This window comes from Neophocaena asiaeorientalis, unplaced genomic scaffold, assembly GCF_003031525.2.
Source record: "Neophocaena asiaeorientalis asiaeorientalis breed wild unplaced genomic scaffold, Neophocaena_asiaeorientalis_V1.1 scaffold263, whole genome shotgun sequence".
NCBI classification, from domain to species: domain Eukaryota; kingdom Metazoa; phylum Chordata; class Mammalia; order Artiodactyla; family Phocoenidae; genus Neophocaena; species Neophocaena asiaeorientalis.
In genome coordinates this window covers 1,026,933-1,048,098 of record NW_020175015.1, presented here as the reverse complement: position 1 = coordinate 1,048,098, position 21,166 = coordinate 1,026,933, and the positions used below count along the sequence as shown (strand labels likewise).

At 37.0% G+C, this 21,166-nt stretch overlaps 1 protein-coding gene across 1 annotated transcript in view; it reads left to right on the top strand.

Annotated features, from left to right (window-relative positions):
- The window catches only part of RNF169 (ring finger protein 169), an 83,593-nt gene that overhangs the window by 51,388 nt on the left and 11,039 nt on the right, over positions 1-21,166 (top strand). The window contains 2 exon segments of the mRNA XM_024762007.1: positions 2,630-2,776; positions 8,226-8,344. Coding sequence (XP_024617775.1) covers positions 2,630-2,776; positions 8,226-8,344 — 266 coding nt within the window.

Genomic DNA, 21,166 nt, shown 5'->3' with positions numbered 1-21,166 from the left:
ATATATATGCTTCCCCCTTTCTCACTTCTGATTGATAGTCTTGAGCTGCATTGCATACAGTTTCTCATATTGTCTTCTGTAGCCAACTGTCAAGCCAACCACTTTTATTGGCTCGCTGTCTCTCCTTGTTATACTACTCGATCCTTAACTCCTGCTACCCAATAAAGTATTCATGAATAAGCCTTCTACTCAGACTCTGACCTGCTCCCCATAACAAAGAATAATCTAACCCAAAATGTCAGTAGTGCTGAGGTTGAGAAACCGTGGTATTTGAAGCCAGTGGTTTGCTTTAAAATCTAAGATCTTCGATATTCAAACACTGACTTCAGGAAATAACCACTGAATGTTAATTTTTGTGTCTATAAAATGATAATGATAAGGTAAGCTCTATAAACTTAATGCCCAAAACATGGAAGAGTTCAGTAAACAGCAGCTATTGATACTTCTTATTCAAGTTTATATGCTATTTCCTGACACCGAGTCATTTTCGCTGAATATAAAAACTCTTTCCTAGATACCAAGTTCTCAAGTCCTTATAAATAACCATCAGAAGGGACCAAAAAAAAAGCATCTGCAGAACCCAATATAGAGAAAACACCAACATGATTCATGTGAAGATTTAAATGTATATATGGGTTTTTCAATTTTGTAAATTTTTACCTTTAAGGTGATGCTGTGTTAGCAGAGACTCAACACTGCAATGAGAAGGTTGTTTTGCCAACAACACACAAGTTTATTGTCAAAAACTTTGAGAGCAGCCATAAACATTATTAGGAGGCAAAGGATGCATTCTAAAACACTAGAAAAGCCAGAGAATGTAGTATGTAAACACAAGCACAAAGCAAAATAACACTAAAATACATAAAACAGGAAATTTAATATTTAGTTTTTTAAAAATAGCAACGTCTGTGTATGTATATATTGTTGGGGGCTATCCTGTGCATTTCGGATGTTTAGTAGCAGTTCCTGGCCTCTACCCACTAGATGCCAGTAGCACCACACACCTTATCGCCTCAGTTGTGACAGTCAAAAGTGTCTCCAGACATTGCCAGATGTATCCTGAGAGGCAAAATCATCTTTGGTTGAGAACAACCGAGGTAAACATAGGTTTGAATTCCAGCTCCAAGGCTATGGCTCTGTGAATTTGCCATAGTTTTTTTTAAACCTTAGTTTTGTTTTTTAATTTTTAAAGTAGAGATAATGAGATAATGTAACAGTGCTTTAGCTCCGCACCTGACACATAGAGTTCAGTAAATGATAACGTGATGCTAAAACCTGTTTTTTGTGTGTGCCACTCTGCCTTTCTATCCTCTAAAAGTGAAATGCCCCTTTGTAGCCTGTGGTCATCTAAGATCATTAAAAGGCATTGATGTAAGATCATAAAAAGGCATTGATCTTTCATGTGGGCAGTTAGCATAGACTTCAGGTTTGCTTTCTTCCTAGCTATGGGTTAGCTTTCTTCCTCTTGTGTTCTTGTTTGACTTGGGCAGAGTTGGGAGTACATTATTTCATTTGAGTCTCCTCCTGATGTAACATTGTTTATGGTGTTCTTTGCATATTCATAACCTCTTGAATTAGACCCAGCATGTTAAAGACTAGTTCAGGCTTATTGGAGTCATACCTATGGAAATTGGAAAGATAAGACTAAATCTTATTGTTGTTTATTGTTATTGTTGTTTTTGTTTTTTAACCCAGTTGACAGCCAATGAAAAATATTTGTTCTTTAGTTTTATTTTATAAGTATGATTAAAAATATTAATAGCCTAGAATTGCTTTCATATACATTGTCATTTAAATTTTATTAAAATCCTAGGCAATGAAAAGAGAATAAGGGAGGTTAGGAAAGGGAACTCTTGATATACTGTAAGTATATAGCAAGATACTGCAGTAAATACTTTATATTTTTATCTCATTTATTTTTTACAACGATATCTGCAAAGTAAGTAGAGTTATCCTGTTTTGTAGGTGAGCATATGGTGGTTCATTTGCCCAAGATCATATAGCTGCTAAATAAGTGACAGAACCACTAGAACCCAGGTTTTAAATTCCAAAACCCATCTTATTTTCATAATGCCATGCTACCTCCCCCAAATGAGGAGCATATTAGTCTGCCTTAACTTTCTTTGTAGACAATGTATCTTGACCTATCCTGTGGATCACAAGATCCACATAAATTGTAGGACGTTGGAACTGTGATAAGCCATTTTTTCTGTTTCCAGTAGGCCCAAAGACCTGTCTTGCCTAGACCAACTTCTCTGGCCCTCTGTGGCCTACATCTTTGCTGTTCTCCTGGTCCAGTGCAGTTATATCTGGTTTATGGGAGTAAGGAAAGTTTTTATTTTCCACCTTTTTTGGCTAAGTGAATAAACCCTATTTTTTGATTATGTGTATTATCTTAGCCTTTGTGATTTCACATTGCTCAAGAATGCAGAGAAGTTAAATCTTAAGCCATGAAGGGAATGTTTGGCAAGATTCAAGTAAAAGTAGACTTAAAAATTAAGAGGGCTTTGTAGCAAATAAGAAAATAATCTCAAAACTTTCCTGTTTGTTCTAATAGACTACTGAGTAAAAGATGGTTTAAGTCTATAGTTGCCTAAAACTACTGTCTTGGTGTGATTTGTATTTTTAGCTGAGAGAAGAAAAGTTACAAGAGGAGAAAACCTCTGAAGATCAAATCCACAGGCTGTTACCAGAGGATACAGAAATGGGAAAAAGGAAAATGGATGAACAGAAAAAAAGAGATGAGCCATTAGTACTGAAGACAAATCTGGAGCGTGTAAGTAGATCACCTTTTTGATGGACACCTGCCTCAAAATCAGCAATTAGCCCAAGTGATGTGGATCTGAAAAACCTTTCTTGGTGAATAGTAACAGTCATTGACTGTGCTGCTTAAGAGTAGTGAAGAACTTAGCATTCGGGTGGAGAGCTGGAGAAAATGATTTGTGAATGGGACAATGAGACGTGTGGAAAGATTAAGGGGGAGCAGTGGGGAAAAAAGGTGAGTGAGAGGAAAAACCTAGTATAGTTTACTACTTGTGGTAAGTTTTATACATATATTGTCGTTTTGATTTATGAGTTGTTATTTGACATCTGAGTTCTGTATGTGTTATATCCTCAACTAGATTTCCTTATAGTTTGTATTTTACTTGCCTTTACTCTTTATAATGCCCCAAACAGCACAGTTCTATTTACAAAGTAGGTCCTCAATATTAGATTACTTAGTTTAAACTTAACCTAATTATACTTCTAATTGGGCCAAATCTTGCCTGAATTTTTTTTCATTACTTATTTACCAAGCAAATTACTGGAAAATGTTGTAAATGGTATATTTAACTAATACAAGAAAGCACTTTTGGAGGATCCACTGATTATGGTTCAAATGGATGATTACAATTGTTTTGTTTTTCTTTAGTAATTCATATTGGATTAGACATCTTCTATTACTTGATATATGTACTTAGCATACCTTTAGAGTCATATCTATTAAAATGTTTTGTGATTCAGGCTTGTTAGTATTTCAGGCTATATTTTTAATTAGGTGGATTTAATAAAACTTTACCATATATAAAGACAGACAACATACCAGAATAGAGGGAAAAAATATCTCTAGACCTGAAGTCTGCCTGTTAAACAGGTCCCAGCATTGTAACAGATTGTACAACTTTGGCCAGGTTACTTAATTTCTCTGTGCTTTAGGTTTACTCTTTGCAAAGGCATTTTTCCTGAACTTCAGAATTTGAGATTACTTAAGCTTTCTTGGATTGATAGTATTTGCTGACTGTCAATGTATATGTGGGGCTTTTTTACCCCAGTTATAATAATAATAATTGTTACTATTTAATTATTGTTAAAAACAATCATTTGCATTCCAACCTTCTAAAAGGTTCAGTTTAACAAATATGAAATGCTTATGTACTCTCAATGCTCTGTTCATTGGGAACTACAAAAGGAGAAAGACTGCTTTTGGAGAGAATACAGTTTATCTAGGAAGGCAAGAATAAAATATATGATAGTCTTGTGCATATAGTATGTCTTCTGACTAATAGCCCCAACTGTTGTCTGTAGTCTCTAAAGACTGCAAACTCTGCCTCTTCACCCCAACAGAACTGTCCATTAGTGTCCTCAGGGAAAACAGCCCAGAAAAACATTTCTTTTTAGGACAAACCAATTTTGACAAAGAGAACTTACTCTTTACTATGGTCCTTTTGATAGAAAGAACCTATTGTTTTCGGCCTTGCCAGATAGGTTTCCTCCAGGAAATGATCTCCAGTATTAATTCATAGCAAGGATGGGAAATTGCTCTAATTATTTTTTCTTTTGCCACTGTAATCTTTGAAGTAGAAATTAATTACATCAACCTAAAATTTAATCTTAAAAGGAATCAGGAAGTACAAATCCTGATTGGCAATGGCCAGTTTTGCAAAATTTCCTGTACATTGAATAAAATCAGATCTATGAACACTTTTAAGTTTTAGATTTTTGTGATTTTACCTTTTTTCCGTTTGCTTTTATATTTTTGAGGACTTTTAAAATTTTACTTTAAATATGTCTTAAGAAATTTTGGTGTTGAACAAATAATTTCATTTAGTTTAGCCAAGGATGCATTCATATTGGGACTGAAAAGAAGCTCAAGTGGTCTCAGTAAAAAGCCAGCTGAAGGATTATATTTTATATAGAGAGTATTATGATTAGAGCTGGACTGATCATTTCACTGTCCTGCTCCAAAAACCTCAGTGGCTCCCCATTTCCTGTGGAATTAAATGAGAACTCTTCACCCCAACATTCAGGTCCTTAGTATTATTCTAGCTTATCTTTCCGTTTTTGCTTACATTCGAGAACTCCAGGGAACAGAGCTGTTAGCTTTCCCCCAAATGTATAATCTATGCTTTCCCTCCTGAGAATCCTTGCTCTTGCGTTTCATCTCATTGAAATGCCACTGACCTTACCTGTTGAAAGACTATATATCTTTCCATGTCCAGTTCAAAAGCTGTCACCTTCCTGGAACCTATAGGGATTCCTCACTTTTTCTCCACTCTCATCATCCATTCTCTTCAAGTTTTCTCTCCTCACTTTGTAACTTTTATAGGACTTATTTCATTCTTCCTTACATTACGGTTATTTGTGTGTTTGTGTTTCTCTACTTAATTTGTAAGTTTAAGTATAGGAAATGTGTCTTACTGTTTTTTAAATCTCCCATAGTACCTTGCACATCACAAGTGTTTGATACGTGTTTATCAAGTTGAATCCAAATAGAGGAAGAAAAGTGCTTATTCTAGAAACAATTATTTGTTCAGAAAGAAAAGAAAATAGGCACGATGTTTAATTTATTACGATTTGTTATGGTGCAGTTAATACCGACAGTAGTGCAAATTGTTTTAAAACAATTTGGTGTAACAGTTATAGTCATACTAAAGATTATAAAGTTGAAAGTGAAAAACTGCTTGTCATCCCATAGCCTAGAGATAACTCCTGTAAACATTTTGGTGAATATCCTTCCAGACTTCACTTCTAAGTGTGTTTGTGTTTGTGTGTGTGTGTGTGTGTGTGTGTGTGTGTGTATAAAATATATTGTTTTTCTTTTCAGAAAATGTAACCCAGTATACATACTATTTTATAACCTTCTTTAATAAATTATAAGTCCTGGATGTCTTTCCACGTAAATAAAGAATCCCATATCATTATTTAGTGGTCTGCTAGTTATTCTTTACTGTAGAATTTATCCAGTTAATTAATCTGTTGATATTTTGCTGTCTTAAACCACTGCTGTGATGAAATCCACATGTCTCATTAGTTCCTTATAAATTACTAGAAGTGGAATGATCAGATCAAAGGGAGTGTACTTCTTAAGACTTTTTGGTACTTATTATTCAGTTGACCTCCAGAAAGTTTGTATTAAACTTTGAACTTTAAAGTTTGTATTAAACAATAGTAAACAAATGTGTTAAACTAATTTCCTCACACCCTTGCCAACCCTGGGTATTATCATTCTTTTAATTTTTTTTAGGCACAACATTTAAAAAAATATCATTTTAGAGATTTCCATTTTAGGAATCGATAGTCCTATATGCTTGTTTTTATCCAAAGTTAAAGATGAGAGGTAAATATTTTCCTATCTTATGGCTCTAGGTTTCGTGAGGGTAGAAATATAGAGGGATTGGGGGTCAGGGTACCTTCTGTTTATATAATTATTTATTTATAATAATGTAAATTTATTTTCAACAATTAAAAGGAACCTGGCATATACCTATTATAATACCAGAGTTTTTTCTTAAAAGAGTAATAGTATTAAAATTGATATCAATAAAATTTATCTTTTGTTGAGCACTTACTACTTGTGAGCTAATGCACCATGTGTTTTTAATGGTTTATCACAATATACGTAGTAGACAGATCATTTTTAATTTTATAGATGAGAAACTGAGGCTCAAAAAGGTAAAGCAATTAACCTATAGTGACAGTGATAGCTAAGTAATAGAGCGGGAATTTGAACATTCTTTTATTTGGTACCGAATTGATTATGCAGAAAGACCTAAAAAAAATTGCCATTATTGATCCCGTTGAGTCTGTTGATGTCAAAACTTTTTCTTTCTTTCCAGTAAATTTGGTAATGGGTTAGTGCTATTAAAGTTTCTCCAGTGAATAGTTTGTACAACAGGGTTCTTTAAGGAGGGATAGATACTCTACAGAATGGAAAAGCTTCTCTGTAAATTGTAATCCTTCAACTGTTTCTTAAAGGCTGTTGGAAACATAGCCTGTTGTATGAATGTGCCTATCATCCTAGAGAATAACAAGGCATTTAAGGAATACAGGGTACTCTGAGCCAAAAGATGCCTTGCATGCCTCTGTCTACAACTCTAACTTTGATAGTCATTGAATCATTAGAAAACTGGTTAATCATTAGATTATTAGACTTTTTTTGTTTACCTACTATATAATGGTATCAGAAGTTTTAAAGAAAAGGTGGTCACTTGCTCTCAAAGAGTCTGTTGTCTACAGCAGAAATCAGACTCCTAAATAAGAAGCTACAGTTCAGTGTGATTAGTTGCTCTCCCTATAAAGAAGACACTCATATTGAATCATGAGCAAATCCTCATATGTGTATGCAAAAGACACACGTAAAAGAAACTTTGAATGTAAATTTAAAGTCTCTCAAAAAGAGACTCGAAAATAAAATGAAGGTAAATGAATGAGTATCAGCAAGATGGAAAAAGCTGATCTAAGGGTATTTGGAAGCGAAAGTGACATTTAAGATGCCTCTGAAAGGCCAGTGAGTATTTTATAGGCAGAGAATGTGGAAGGAGAATCTTAGGCAAAGGGACGAATAGCATGTGCAAAAGAATAGGAGTTTTGAAAGACTATGATGGTACATGTGGAGAGTAGAAAGTAGTATGATTGCAGTAGAGCTCAAGGAGTTCCCTGTGTCGGAACTGGTGGGAGAAAAACTTGGAGGAAGATTGGATCTAGTTTCTGAAGGTTATTGGATCATGCTGAGGTATTTAGACTTTATCCTGAAGTCACCAATGGTTAAGCAGGGGAGTGATGGGATTCTGTCTGTGTGTTTGATAATATGGAGGGGGTTGGAGGGAAGAAAGGCTGGAGAGAGCAAGACCCATAAGTAGATTATTGCAGTAGTCAAGGCAGAAGATGATGAGAATCTAAGGAAAGGCAGTGACAATGAGTATTCATGAGAAGAGTTAGATCTGAAAGACATTGGAGGAGTAGAATGGAGCAAAGTAGAAATAACGTGGAGGCAGTTTGGAGACAGATGCTCTGGATCACAGTGCCATCGTTATTAACTCTACAATCCTAGGCAGATTAACTACTCTGAGCCTCAGTTTGCCATCTGTAAAAGGTAATAATCCCTTCTTAGTGGGGTAGGTTAAAGAGTAGATGAAATAAAACATTTGGATGTGTTGGGGTACTCAAAACCTCTATACAATGTTATTATGACTTTGAAGAAAGGAAAGGAAAGAGTCATGGGTGACATTGAAGCTTCTAACTGGGTTGGTAGGGGGACTTAGAGAAGAGAAATATTGAGTTTGATTTTGGATATATTAAGTTTGAGGTGCATTTGGGATATCTAGATTGGGATCCCAAGAGGCAGTTGGAAACATAGATTGGAACTCAGAGAGAACATAAAATAGAAAGAGAGATTTGAACAATAGCTTTGGGAGATTCCATGGGAACCCCAAATGGACAGTGTTGTCTCCCTTGTCTCCTGCCAGTGTCCTGCACGTCTCTCAGATTCAGAGAATGAAGAACCTTCTCGAGGCAAGATGATACAGACACACCGCTCGGCATTTGTTTCCAAGAACAACTCCTACTCCTTATCTTTCCTGGCAGGGTAAGAGACTGATACTGAATCCAGTCAGGGTTCTTTCATTTTGGGATATGAGACAAAAGAGACTGGGGGAGCTTTAAAGTGTTTGTTATAGCTACTTTGGGGGAGGTGGGAGTGAGGGAAAATGGGGGAACTGGCTTTCAAATATGGGTTAGGAATAAGGGGCTGACCTGAAATTTTAAAGAAAAGTAAATTTTACCCATTTCGGGTATCCTCAGGGTAAGATTGTACTAATTGCTCTGCTGCAGAGTTGAACTTTCTTTTCTGGGAGGAAACAACAAAGCCGCCTTCAACAACCATTGATATTGAAGACAATATCCATGGATTTTCTTTGTGGACTTTTTTCCTCTTAATAGGAACTTGAGGCCAGAGTTGATTTATTTTCAATGCCTGGAACTAAAATATATATTGATAGGTTTCAAGAGGGCAAACTAAAAAGTTTTTAAGACCTTTGTCAAGGCACTTCTTGTTCCTTTAGACTTTGCAGGCCCTGGGGAGGAAAGGAAGGAGGAATTGGATGAATGTTAGGTGATGGAAGAATAATGAAGGGCTTGGTGGAAGGAAGGAAAGAAGGATGGATAGATGGATGGATAGATAGGTAGGTAGGTAGATAGATAGCAGGAGGGAAAGGAAGGGAAGAAGAAATGAAAGAAGGGAGGAAAGCTGGAAGGAATCATTTATTCAACAGGCAGGATGTACTATGTGCCATGCCCTCTCTTTTAATATAAAAAGACACAGTCTTTACCCCATTTTGTTGTCTTTTTTGATTTAGAGCTGGCATTGCTCACCCTTATTTCTAGGGTTCTTCTCCTTCCCACAGCACTATGAAGTGTATCTCTCTTGCTGTTCCTATGGACATATACCTGGACCCTTTATATCTTAAGGCTTTTTATTGCTACCCACTAATAAATATGACCAAAAAAATCTACCAAGTTTAAGAATGTTATAAAGTTCATACTATTGTGAACCCTGTTCTTTTTATATCTGAATCCTTTTGGTATATGTTCTGATTTTCCTGTTCTTTTTCTTTTTTAAATTTTATTGGAGTATAGTTGATTTACAATGTTGTGTTAGTTTCAGGTGTACAGAAAAGTGATTCAGTTATACACATATTCATTCTTTTTCAGATTATTTTCCCATATAGGTTATTACAGAATATTGAGCATTTCCTGTTATTTCTGTGAGTAAAATTCGCTAAACCTCTCCTTCTCTTAAATGCCTCCCCTTCTCTGGGTGATGGTAACTCCTTCCAGGAAGGCCCTTTCCTAAACAGTTTATTCACTCATTTGACATTTGTTGAATGGCCACTGGATTGTAGCCACTGTAGCTTGACTGATGAAATGAGAACCCAATACGTAAGATGTAAGCCAGTGTACTTAACCTTTTATGGTGATGATGAAACTCTTGCTTTGTGCATATGAGCTTGAACTATAGATGCCCTGTAAAGTTAAAAAATTCAAGATTGCTTGACTAAGAATCGTCAGCTTCTGAATGTGTATGTGGATTTTTCCCCATTTATAGCGGGTGTATCTTAATGTTTATTAGAGGGATCTACTGAAAAGAGAAGATCATATTAATTCCAATCAAGTCACAATAAATATCCCCTGAAACAAATAAATGTTGCTTTAGGCAGTCTGTGGTTAGTTAGTTAATATCTCTTCATTTGAAATTACTTGGGAAAAAGGAAAATTTTGTTAAAACCCAAATATGATGCCAAGGCCAAATTGCCCCAGTTAATTGGAGTGGACACTGGATAGGTGAACTACTTATTACCAATTCCGGTCTCTACCCCTGTAATTCATTCTTTTAAAGTGGGTAGAAGGTTAATATGTTGTTACTTAGAAATGCCTACCAAGGAACTTAGAAAATTCTTCTATAAAGGGCAAAATGTAAAGTCTATACAGAGGGGTGTGCTTTTGATTATGTGTGGCTCTGGAATATGTGTGGTATATCTTCTTTTCCTGCTCCTTGGCCCATCCTTGCCCTTAGTATGTATCGTTCAGTCACAATGGGATTAATTTATAAGAAAATATTTACTTAACATGTTATTGTTAAGAAATGTTGCAATCAGTGTTATACATATATGGATTTCAGCATTTATTTTTTCCAAATATCCAAGGTTGTGGGCTGAGTTCAGTTACTAGTACAGTTTTTTTAAAAATTAATTGGATTTGGTTGGTAGGGTTATCTTTTTAGGAAATAGTTTGCTGATGTCATGGAAACTTTAGGTTGGAAAATTTATTATGGTAATACTGTGAATTGCATCTCTTATTTAGTCAACATGTTTTACTTCTTAGTTAAGAAAATATTAAGTTTCAATTCTAAATGATATTTAGGAAAACAATATGAAGTTGTTAGTGCTGACAATGAGATGAGACATATGGATATATTAAAAAAGAATTAGCATGGTGATGGTTGCATAGCGATGTGCCTGTAAACTTAAAATGGTTAAAATGGTAACTTTCATGTTATATATATTTTACCACAAGAAAAAAAGAATTAGCATTGTTAACAGTTTTGGGATATTTCAAATGCATTTTTTTCTGTCTGTTAAGCAATAACAGAAGAATAGGTTTTTCTCTGCAAGTTTGTTTCCTAAAGAGAGTTCATCTGTAAAAGCTTTAAAGTTTTTTACATCTGTATTTAAATCAAATTAATCTGCATTTATTTTACTTATCTACTTTATAAACTTTTCTTTCTTAAGCCCAAAAGCATGGAGTTAAGAGTGAGTAGTCCTGATAGGATGGTTATTTTGGAAGGAATCCATCAATAGATTCTGGCTGAGTCTTGCCAGTAGCTCAGTCTATTTTCATTTGAAACATTCAAAGCAAAGAATGTTTTGCAGCACTATTAATAAAGTTCTATAGCCCTTTGAAAATGAAACTTCTTCCACATAGGCAGATAGAGTAATAGTTAATCCAAGGTCATTTCTAAGTAAATTATAAAATATATGTGAATTGAAAAGAATTAACTTGAACCATAAGGTATATAATTATAAAGTTAGGCTTTTATTTTAAATATCTGAAAAACTGGTTTGTTTATTTGTTTAAATTTATTTCCCTTCATTCCTCATGCCCTCTTCACCACTAGAAGAATCAAACAAAAAACGTGGTTGCAAGTTATTCTAAAAACTCAGTCTGGAAAAACTTTCTCTGTTGAGCTAGTGTCTTTTCTAAGAGCTACACGTTCAGTTGTGTTTTCCTCTTTGCTTTGGCTGTCAGGAAGTTTAGAATTACGACAGAGTTTTCAATTCAGTCATCATGACCTTCTAACATGGCATATAATTAAAGAAATAATTTTTGGCATACTCTTCTCATATTTATTACTTAATGTGGTCTTTATTCTCTACTAACGCTCATTTTTTATGTATTTTTACTGTAAGTCACTTAAAATTCTTCTTGGGAATAGGGTATAACCATAAAAAGAAATATAATCAAACCATCTATCCTCCTTCCAGTTTAAAAAATAAAGAAAAGAAGGCGATGCAGTAATGCCAGTACTGCCATTCTGTACAAAACTGTATCTTAAGTAAACAGTGCCTAGTGAGATTACTGGCATATGATAAGTCTTCAGTGAGTATAGTTGCTGCTATTTTGTTATCTTCTTTTAGAACTCTTAGAACTGAAAAGGATCTTAAATATTGTTTTATCTAATTCCTTTGTTTTATGGGTGAGAAGACTAAAGCTCAGTGAGAGACCATGGCTTGCCAAATCTTAGACTGCTAGAGTAGTAGGACAATGAGTTAGAACTGAGATTTCTTGGCTCTTTCCACTATACCCTTTTGTCCCCCATGACTTTCTTATAGATCACTATGCTGCCTCTGCCCATTTTCCCACTAGGCTTTAAATCCTTTGCAAGCAGGGACAAAAATCTTGTTGACCATTGTACTCACAGTACTTAGTACAGTGCCTGGCACATAGTAGAGGCTCAATAAATACTTGTGGAATGTTTAATGAGATAGGTCTTGTGCCCTTGGGTAGGTTAAAGGGGACTTTTTCAGAATTGTCAAACTTGCAGAGTCTGTAGGAGGGAGGACTCTGGGAGCTGTGGAGGAAACAGATTGGCTGGTGGCTGTTGTTTAGACTAGATTCCATAGGATTAATATGGGATTTAGGGGGAGTCTAATGACCACATTGATAAAACTTTTATACTATAAAGTTGTCTTTAGCTCTTTAATACATTAACGGTAGCTTATGAGTATCCTTTTTATCCATTCTGTAAAAGAAAAATCTGTGTTACACTGAGTAATAATTAAGCCTTAATTAAGTAGAAATTAACTACATTATTTTGTTTTCTAATGTCCAAATACTTTAAGCCTGAGTCTGTGGTTCAGAGTGGGGTGCAGCAAAAGAGACCTGAAGTGTCTGTGCTTCCTCTAAGGTGTGTGTGTAAGGAGAGAGAGAGACAGAGACTGACTGCAGACTCAGTCATATTAACTGCATGCCCAGCCAGTGTTGGAGTGAATTAAAATATGCAGACTTGTTCCTCTTTTTTAAAATGAACGAACGAAAATATAGATGCTTTCAGCGGACAGATACCAGACACATAAATGATGTGATATTGGAGGACTAGCTTTATTATTTTTTAATTATTTTATTTTTGGCTGCGTTGGGTTTTCGTTGCTGTGCACGGGCTTTCTCTAGTTGCAGCGAGCGGGGGCTACTCTTCCTTGTGGCGCACGGACTTCTCATCGCGGTGGCTTCTCCTGTTGCCGAGCGTGGGCTCTAGGCACACAGGCTTCAGTAATGGTGGCTCGCGGGCTCTAGAGCACAGGCTCAGTAGTTGTGGCACGCAGGCTGAGTTGCTTCGCAGCATGTGCGATCTTACTGGACCAGGGTTTGAACCTGCGTTTCCTGCATTGGCAGGCGGATTCTTAACCACTGCGCCACCAGGGAAGCCCTGGAGGGCTAGCTTTAGAATTGATGAAAGGAGGCAAACCAGAGAGATGAGGGTGGAGAAGCCAGTCTAGGGAGTTTTAGGGAATTAGTGGTGTGAGCTTGAGTAAAATCAGTTGACCTCCTTCTGTATCATTTATGTAAAATGCAAGTTGTTATGTCCTACCTATTGCTGGGCAGGGGATTTCCCTGAATGATTTCTTAAGACTCTTTTCACCTCTAAAACTGAAGTGTCTAGAAGTGGCTTAGAGCAGGGTTTTAAAAGGTGGAGGAAATGTGACCAGGGCATGAAAAGGAGAGGGTAAGGGGCAGTTAGTGAGTTCTGTAAAAATCTCAGGATTAGACTTAGCAAGTTATGTGTGGGGAATAGTCCAAACAGTAACCACGAGGGAAAGGAGACTATGAGAGAAAAATGAGGTAGTGATTTAAAAGAAACCACAAGGCTTGATGATGGCCTGGGGCAGGTCGTGTGTGTGCGTGTGTGTGTGTGTGTGTGTGTGTGTGTGTGTGTGTGTGTTGGGGGAGGGATAAAAGAATAGAAGCAAGTCAAGTGGATGAGCTGGTTAAGAGGACAAATCTTGTTAAGAGTATGGAGTATGGATGGAAAAGGAAGATAGCTTAAGGAGAAGTGATGTGGAATTTAAGGAGCAGGTTTTAGAGGTGTCAGTAATCTCTCTGCCATACTAAAGTAGGGATATACTAGTGGTTTTCAGAGGGGTCTGGCAGGATGGTGAAGGGTGGCATCAGGAAACCTGCTTTTTCCCAGGGCTTCCTGCCATGTTCAGTACTTTACATACCTCGTTTCCTTTAGTTCTTACATTAATCCTATAAGATTTATAACATTCTCATTTTTCAGCTGAGGAAAATGCAGTTCAAAGAGGTTAAGTAACTCACCACAGAACTTCTCACCTGAGTAGAGTGACAGAGATGGAATTGGAACTCAGGTCTCTCTTGACTCCAAACCTATGCTCTTTCTAGCAAACCATTGTCAGAACCCTGTGACAGAAGGCTCTGTGCTTAAGCTCTTAGTCTTGAAATGATCTACCTTTACAACAGAAAGCTTCCTTCCTTCTGTTTGTTTAAATAATTTATACCCTGTCTTGTTCTAAAAAAATACAAGATTGTACAGAGGTGGGTAAGAAGCTGTCCAGTTATCCTGTTGTTTGAGGGGACTCAAATCCTTTTGCATTACTCTAGGCCTTTTGAAATACAGCTGTGGAAACAATGTTCCTATCCATCAGCAAACAAATACTAGTGCATGTCCAGAATAGGCAAATATGTAGAGACAGAAAGTAGATAAGTGGTTGCTTAAGGCTGGAGGAGAAGGCAGGGTTTAGGAGTAAGAGCTAAAGGGTATGAGGTTTCTTTATGAGGTGATGGAAATGTTTTAAAATTGTGATGGTTAAATAACTCTGTGAATATACTAAAAACCATTAAATTTTACACTTTAAAAAAAGAAAGAGGGACTTCCCTGGTGGCGCAGTGGTTAAGAATCCTCCGGCCAACGCAGCGGACATGGGTTCAAGCCCTGGTCCGGGAAGATCCCACATGCCGTGGAGTAACTAAGCCTGTGCGCCACAACTACTGAGCCTGTGCTCTAGAACCCGTGAGCCACAAGTACTGAAGCCCGTGTGCCACAACTACTGAAGCCCGCCCTCCTAGAGCCCATGATCTGCAACAAGAGAAGTCACCGCAATAAGAAGCCCGTGCACCGAAACGAAGACCCAGTACAGCCATAAATAAATAAATAAATAAATAAGTTAGTTAGTTAGTAAAAAACAAAGAATGCTAGTATACACAAGGCAGATAACCCAACAATAAATATACAAGGGAAGGATTGTAACAAAATGTTACCCATTTCTGGGTGCATGGCAGCTACAGCTAGGCCTAAGGAAGCTGCTGCTTTTATTCAAGTATGTGTGTGGGGGTGGGAGGCCTCACACACCCAGGCTAGGGGCTTGGAGGAGGATCCTCTCTGACCTTCAGCCTCTTGGTGGAACTCAGCTCTGCCAGACCTGAGAGTTTGATTAAAAAACTAAGGTGGTATGGGTATTTGAGAGACAGAGAGAGTGATGAGTGAGCAGTTAATAACATGAGCTATCTAATGTTTTATATCATGTAATACCATTTGAAAACCCTTTAAGCAGTGCTTTATAAGCATTAAATCTTCTGGCTTTCCAGCTGCATGTTTATACTGGCTGCTCCTCCTTTTCTTTGTTTGTAAGTCAGATGCATTGTGGTTGTGGGTATTTTTAGGTTAACTAGAAATCCCAGAAACCATCTGGTCCCTTGGCAGTGGAAATTTTAAGCTAGTTGCCTTTCAGACAATGCTGCTGTCTCTTGTTTATGACTTCATTATGTGTTTGGAAGAGAGATCTTCTCTAGACGTGCTGGGTCTATTCTGTGGCAGAGTAGAGTAGAATGTAAGATCAGTATGCTGTGGTAGAAAGAGCACAGGCCTTAGAGTCTTGGAGATACAGGTTTAAACTTTGGCTTCAGCTGTGTGACCTGGAAAAATCACTGCCTTCAGTTCTTTGTCTGTAAATTGAAGATGCTGATTTATAGGGTTTCTATATGGATTAAATGAGGTACAGTATATTTAAAACACACAATGCCTGACAGATAATAGATTCCTAATAAATGATGAAGTTTTCTTTCCTTTCCTTAAGGATGTTGTAGGCATTTCTGTATATATTTTTATTCACTTATAAGAAATTTATTGAATATATCCACTGTGTGCCAGGCACTGTGTGAGGGTTTAGGAATATAGAAATGGATGTGCACAAAGGTGGGAGGAGTAGTTACTTCCTCTATTTTTTAGCAAAGGTATTATTTGAGCTCTTAAATCTTAGGAACATTATCAAGTTTACTGCTGATGATTCTCAGCCAGCATTGAAGCCTCTTAACCTGACCAAATACTACAATAATAATATCTATATATTATGTTGATGGTTTACACGATATTTTCACATTCATGAATTTTGTGACTCTTCATGTGACAATAACAACATTGGGGGAATATAGTTATATAGGAACGAAGTTTATGTATGCTATTGAAATTGAGTTGGTATTAATTTGAAATATATTGTTTTCAATTAAGGTGTTAATTGTAATTCCCCAGGGCAACCACTAAGAAAATAACTAAAACATACATAGTTAAAGAAATAAGAAGGAAATCAAAATGGTATAGTAGGAGATATCTAACACAAAAGAAGGCATTAATGTAGACATTGTGGAACAAGACATATAGAAAATAAAGAGAAAATTGCAGAAGTCCTTCCTTATCAGTAATTACATTAAATGTAAATGAATTAAACTCTCCAATTAAAAGGCAGAGATTGGCAGAATGGATTTAAAAACAGTATAGTCCAAATATATGATGAGACTCACTTTAGATCCAGAGACAGAAGTAGGTTGAAAGTGAAAAATGTAAACAGTGACCAAGAGAGAACTAGAATAGCTATACAATATGAGACAACGTAGACTTTAGGACAAAAATTATTACAAGAGACAAAGAGAGGCATTGTATAATTCTAAAAGGGTCAGTCCGCAAAGAAGATATAACAGCTGTAAACACATGTACACCTAATTATGGGTCCATAAAATATGTGAAGCAAAAACTGACAAAATTAAGGGGAATAATAGACATTTTAATATTAATAGTTGGAGACTTTAACACCACTTTCAATGATGGGTAGACTATACAGGTGAAAGATAAACAAAGGATATAGAAGACTTGAATAATACTGTATACCTGGCTAGAGACAAAATACCTAACTGATTCAAGAAGAAATTGAAAATCTGAATAGACCTATAACAAGTGAAAAGGTTGAACCAGTAATCAAAAAACATCTGGCAAAGAAAAGCCCAAGACCAGATGGCTTCACTGGTGTTACTACCAAACATTTAAAAAAGAATCAACATGAATGTTTCTCAAACTCTTTCAAAAATTAGAAGAGGAGTGAATACTTCCCGATTCATTCATTCTTTGAAGCCAGTATTACCCTGATACCAAAGCCATATGCAGACATAACAAGAAAAGAAAACTACAGACCAATATCCTTTATGAATCTATATTCCAGCACACCATTGGAGGGAAAAAAAGTACAAGCTTTGATACATTAGAGAGGGTAAGAGAAACACTTTGACTTAACCTGCATCACCCCTACCCAGGGCAGCAGAACTCAGGTTCAAGAGAGATTTTCCTGGCTGGTAATTGCCCCTGTGGGAGAAAGTAAGAGAGTGTGAGTGAACACCTGGCTTCTTCAACTTTATAGGAAGCCCATTTCTCTCCTGCCTCAACCAGAGTATTGAATTATGATCTACATGACCTAGGGGAAGGAAGAGTCTGGGAAAGCAGCAGATAGGGCTCTCAGAGGGCATTAAAGGGATGAGGATCTTACTAACTACGTTATAGACTCCACCCACAAGTCACTGGGGAAGCCTCACCTATGGATCCTCCCAACTGGCCCATGGGCACTCCCATCGCTCCACATGCCTCATTCACACATGCTTCCACTCTGTGGCCAGTTCCCTGTGCATGCTCCCAGTGGCAGTGAGCGAGTTTTGGCATATGGCCAGTAAGCATGTGTAGAAAGCCAGCTAGAATCTGTGGGCAAGGGAGAGATCACAAATGAGCTTTACTGCCACCCTTGGGAAAACAAAATGGAGGCTGTCAGCTTTCGGCCTGGTATGTTGGAGGATCAAGAGGAGGCATACAAGCTTGAGAATTTTGCCACAGAGGGAGAAAGCAAGGAGCTGGGGTATCCATAGAAGATCTGAGAAAATACCAGCATCCCTACCAGAGCTGTTGGAAGGTTTTTCTCTCCTGAAGGCAGTTAGTAAAGTTCGGAGGAGGTGACTGCTACTTCAAATGTGAGGACAGCAATGCAAAATGTCAAGGAACATGAAAAATCAAGGAAACATGACAGCATCAAAAGATCACAACAGTCTTCCAGTATTGGATCCCCAAAAACATGGAGGTCTGTGATTTATCCAACAAAGACTTCAAATTAGCTGTTTTAAGGAAGCTCAGTGAGCTACAAGATATGGGGATATATGTATATGTATAGCTGACTCTCTTTGTTGTACAGTAGAAACTAACACAACACTGTAAAGCAATTATACTCCAATAAAGATGTAAAAATAAATTAATTAATTAATAAGAGCTGAGAACTTCCCAAATCTGGGGAGAGATTTGGATATCTAAGTTTGTGAAGCTCATAGGTCACCAAACAAACTCAACTTAAAGCCATTCTCTCCAAGACACTGTATTATCAGGCCACCCAAGATGGCTGTTCTCTTGCCTTCTGTACATCCCCTGCTCAACCAGTCCCTGCTTCACCTACATCCTACTCACATAACTGACCTTCCCTCTTAATCATAGAGCCTAATCAGTAAATGCCTATATACTTGTACCCCCTCCCCCCTCCCCATCTAGTGATTGTTCTAATCTTTAGATCAGAACATCTCCACCATGATAGCTTATCAAAGGGGCAGTAAGGGGCGTGCTCCTCTGCTCGTGCCCTGGTAACTGATGAGCCAACCTGACATCAATTCCCCCTATAACTGGTAAACTTCCTCTCCCCCTGGTAGTGAAGACCACTGCCATGTCTTGCCCACTGTCTGCTGCACACAGTGGAGTGTCACTCCAGGACCTTGCTTCAGACATGTGAGATCTCTGTTTAATCCCATTAAACTATTGATGTCCCTGTTGCTTACTCTGGGCTCTTTCTTCCGTCTTGAGGCTGGGCAAGTACAGGGCTTACAGGCATACAGGGTATGGCTCAACAGACACATTATGATAAAACTGTCAAATATAAAAGACAAAGTGAGCATCTTAAAAGCAGCAAGAGAAAAGGATTATAACTTACAAGGGAACTCACATAAGGCTATCAGTAGAATTCTCAACAGAAACGATACAGTCCAGAGGAGTAGGATGATATATTCAGAGCACTGAAAGGAAAAAAAAAAAACCTGCCAGCCGAAATACTCTATCTAGTAAAGTTGTACTTCATATATGAAGGAGAGGTAAAGACTTTCCCAGACACACAAAAGCTGAGGGAGTTCATCACCACTAGACCTACCTTACAAGAAATGCTGAAAGGAGTTCTTCAGGCTGAAACAAAATTATACTAATTAGTAACATGAAAAGATATGAAAATATAAAACACTCTGGTAAAGGTAAGTATATAGTCAAATTAAGAATACTTTAATAATGTTAACAAGGTGATATGTTGACCACTTAACTCTAGTATAAATGTTAAAAGGACAAGAGTATTAAAAATAACGATAGCTACACTAATTTGTTAATGACTACACAGTATAAAAAGACATCAAGTGTTTTGTGACATTGAAATGTTTTGTGACATTAGAAACAAAATGGAGGAGAGTAAAAGGGTAAAGTTTTGTATGCAATCGAAGTTAAGTTGTTATCAAGCATAAAATAGACTCATATCTATAAGATGTTTTATGTAAGCCTCATGATAGTCAAAAAGCAAAAACCTACAGTGGATTCACATAAAATAAAAAGGGAATCAAAGCGTACCTCTATAGAAAATCACCAGTTCACAAAGGAAGGCCACAAGAGAGGGATTAAGGCACAAGAGAACTACGAAACAGCTAGAAAACAATGACTAAGATGGCACTAGTAAATCCTTACTTATCAATAATCACTCTAAATGTAAATGGATTAAATTCTCCAATCAAAAGTCATAGAGTGGACTTGCACAAGCCTCTTAGATAGCCTCATCCACCAGAGGGCAGACAGCAGAAGAAAGAAGAACTACAATCCTGCAGCCTGTGGAACAAACACCACATTCACGGAAAGATAGACAAGATGAAAATGCAGAGGGCTATGTACCAGCTGAAGGAACAAGATAAAACCCCAGAAAAAAAACTAAATGAAGTGGAGATAGGCAACCTTCCAGAGGAAGAATTCAGAATAATGATAGTGAAGATGATCCAGGACGTTGGAAAAAGAATGGAGGCAAAGATCGAGAAGTTGCAAGAAATGTTTAAAAAAGACCTAGAAGAATTAAAGAACAAACAGATGAACAATACAATAACTGAAATGAAAACTACACTAGAAGGAATCAATAGCAGAATAACTGAGGCAGAAGAAAGGATAAGTGACCTGGAAGACAGAATAGTGGAATTCACTGCTGCAGAACAGAATAAAGAAAAAAGAATGAAAAGAAATGAAGACAGCCTAAGAGACCTCTAGTACAACATTAAATGCAACAACATTCGCATTATAGGGGTCTCAGAAGGAGAAGAGAGAGAGAAAGAACCCGAGAAAATATTTGAAGAGGTTATAGTCGAAAACTTCCCTAACATGGGAAAGGAAATAGCCACCCAAGTCCAGGAAGTGCTGAGAGTCCCATACAGGATAAACCCAAGGAGAAACATGCCAAGACACATAGTAATCAAATTGGCAAAAATTAAAGACAAAGAGAAATTATTCAAAGCAGCAAAAGAAAAATGACAAATAACATACAAGGGAACTCCCATAAGGTTAACAGCTGATTTCTCAGCAGAAACTCTACAAGCCAGAAGGGAGTGGCATGATATACTTAAAATGATGAAAGGGAAGAACCTACAACCAAGATTACTCTACCCGGTAAGGATCTCACTCAGATTTGATGGAGAAATCAAAAGCTTTACAGACAAGCAAAAGCTAAGAGAATTGAGCAACTCCAAACCAGCTCTACAACAAATGCTAAAGAAACTTCTCTAAGTGGGAAACACAAGAGAAGAAAAGAACCTATAAAAACAAACCCAAAACAATTAAAATGGTCATAGGAACATACATATCAAAAATTACCTTAAACGTGAATGGATTAAGTGTTCCAACCAAAAGACAGAGATTGCTGAATGGTTACCAAAAAAAGACCCATATATTTGCTGTCTACAAGAGACCCGCTTCAGA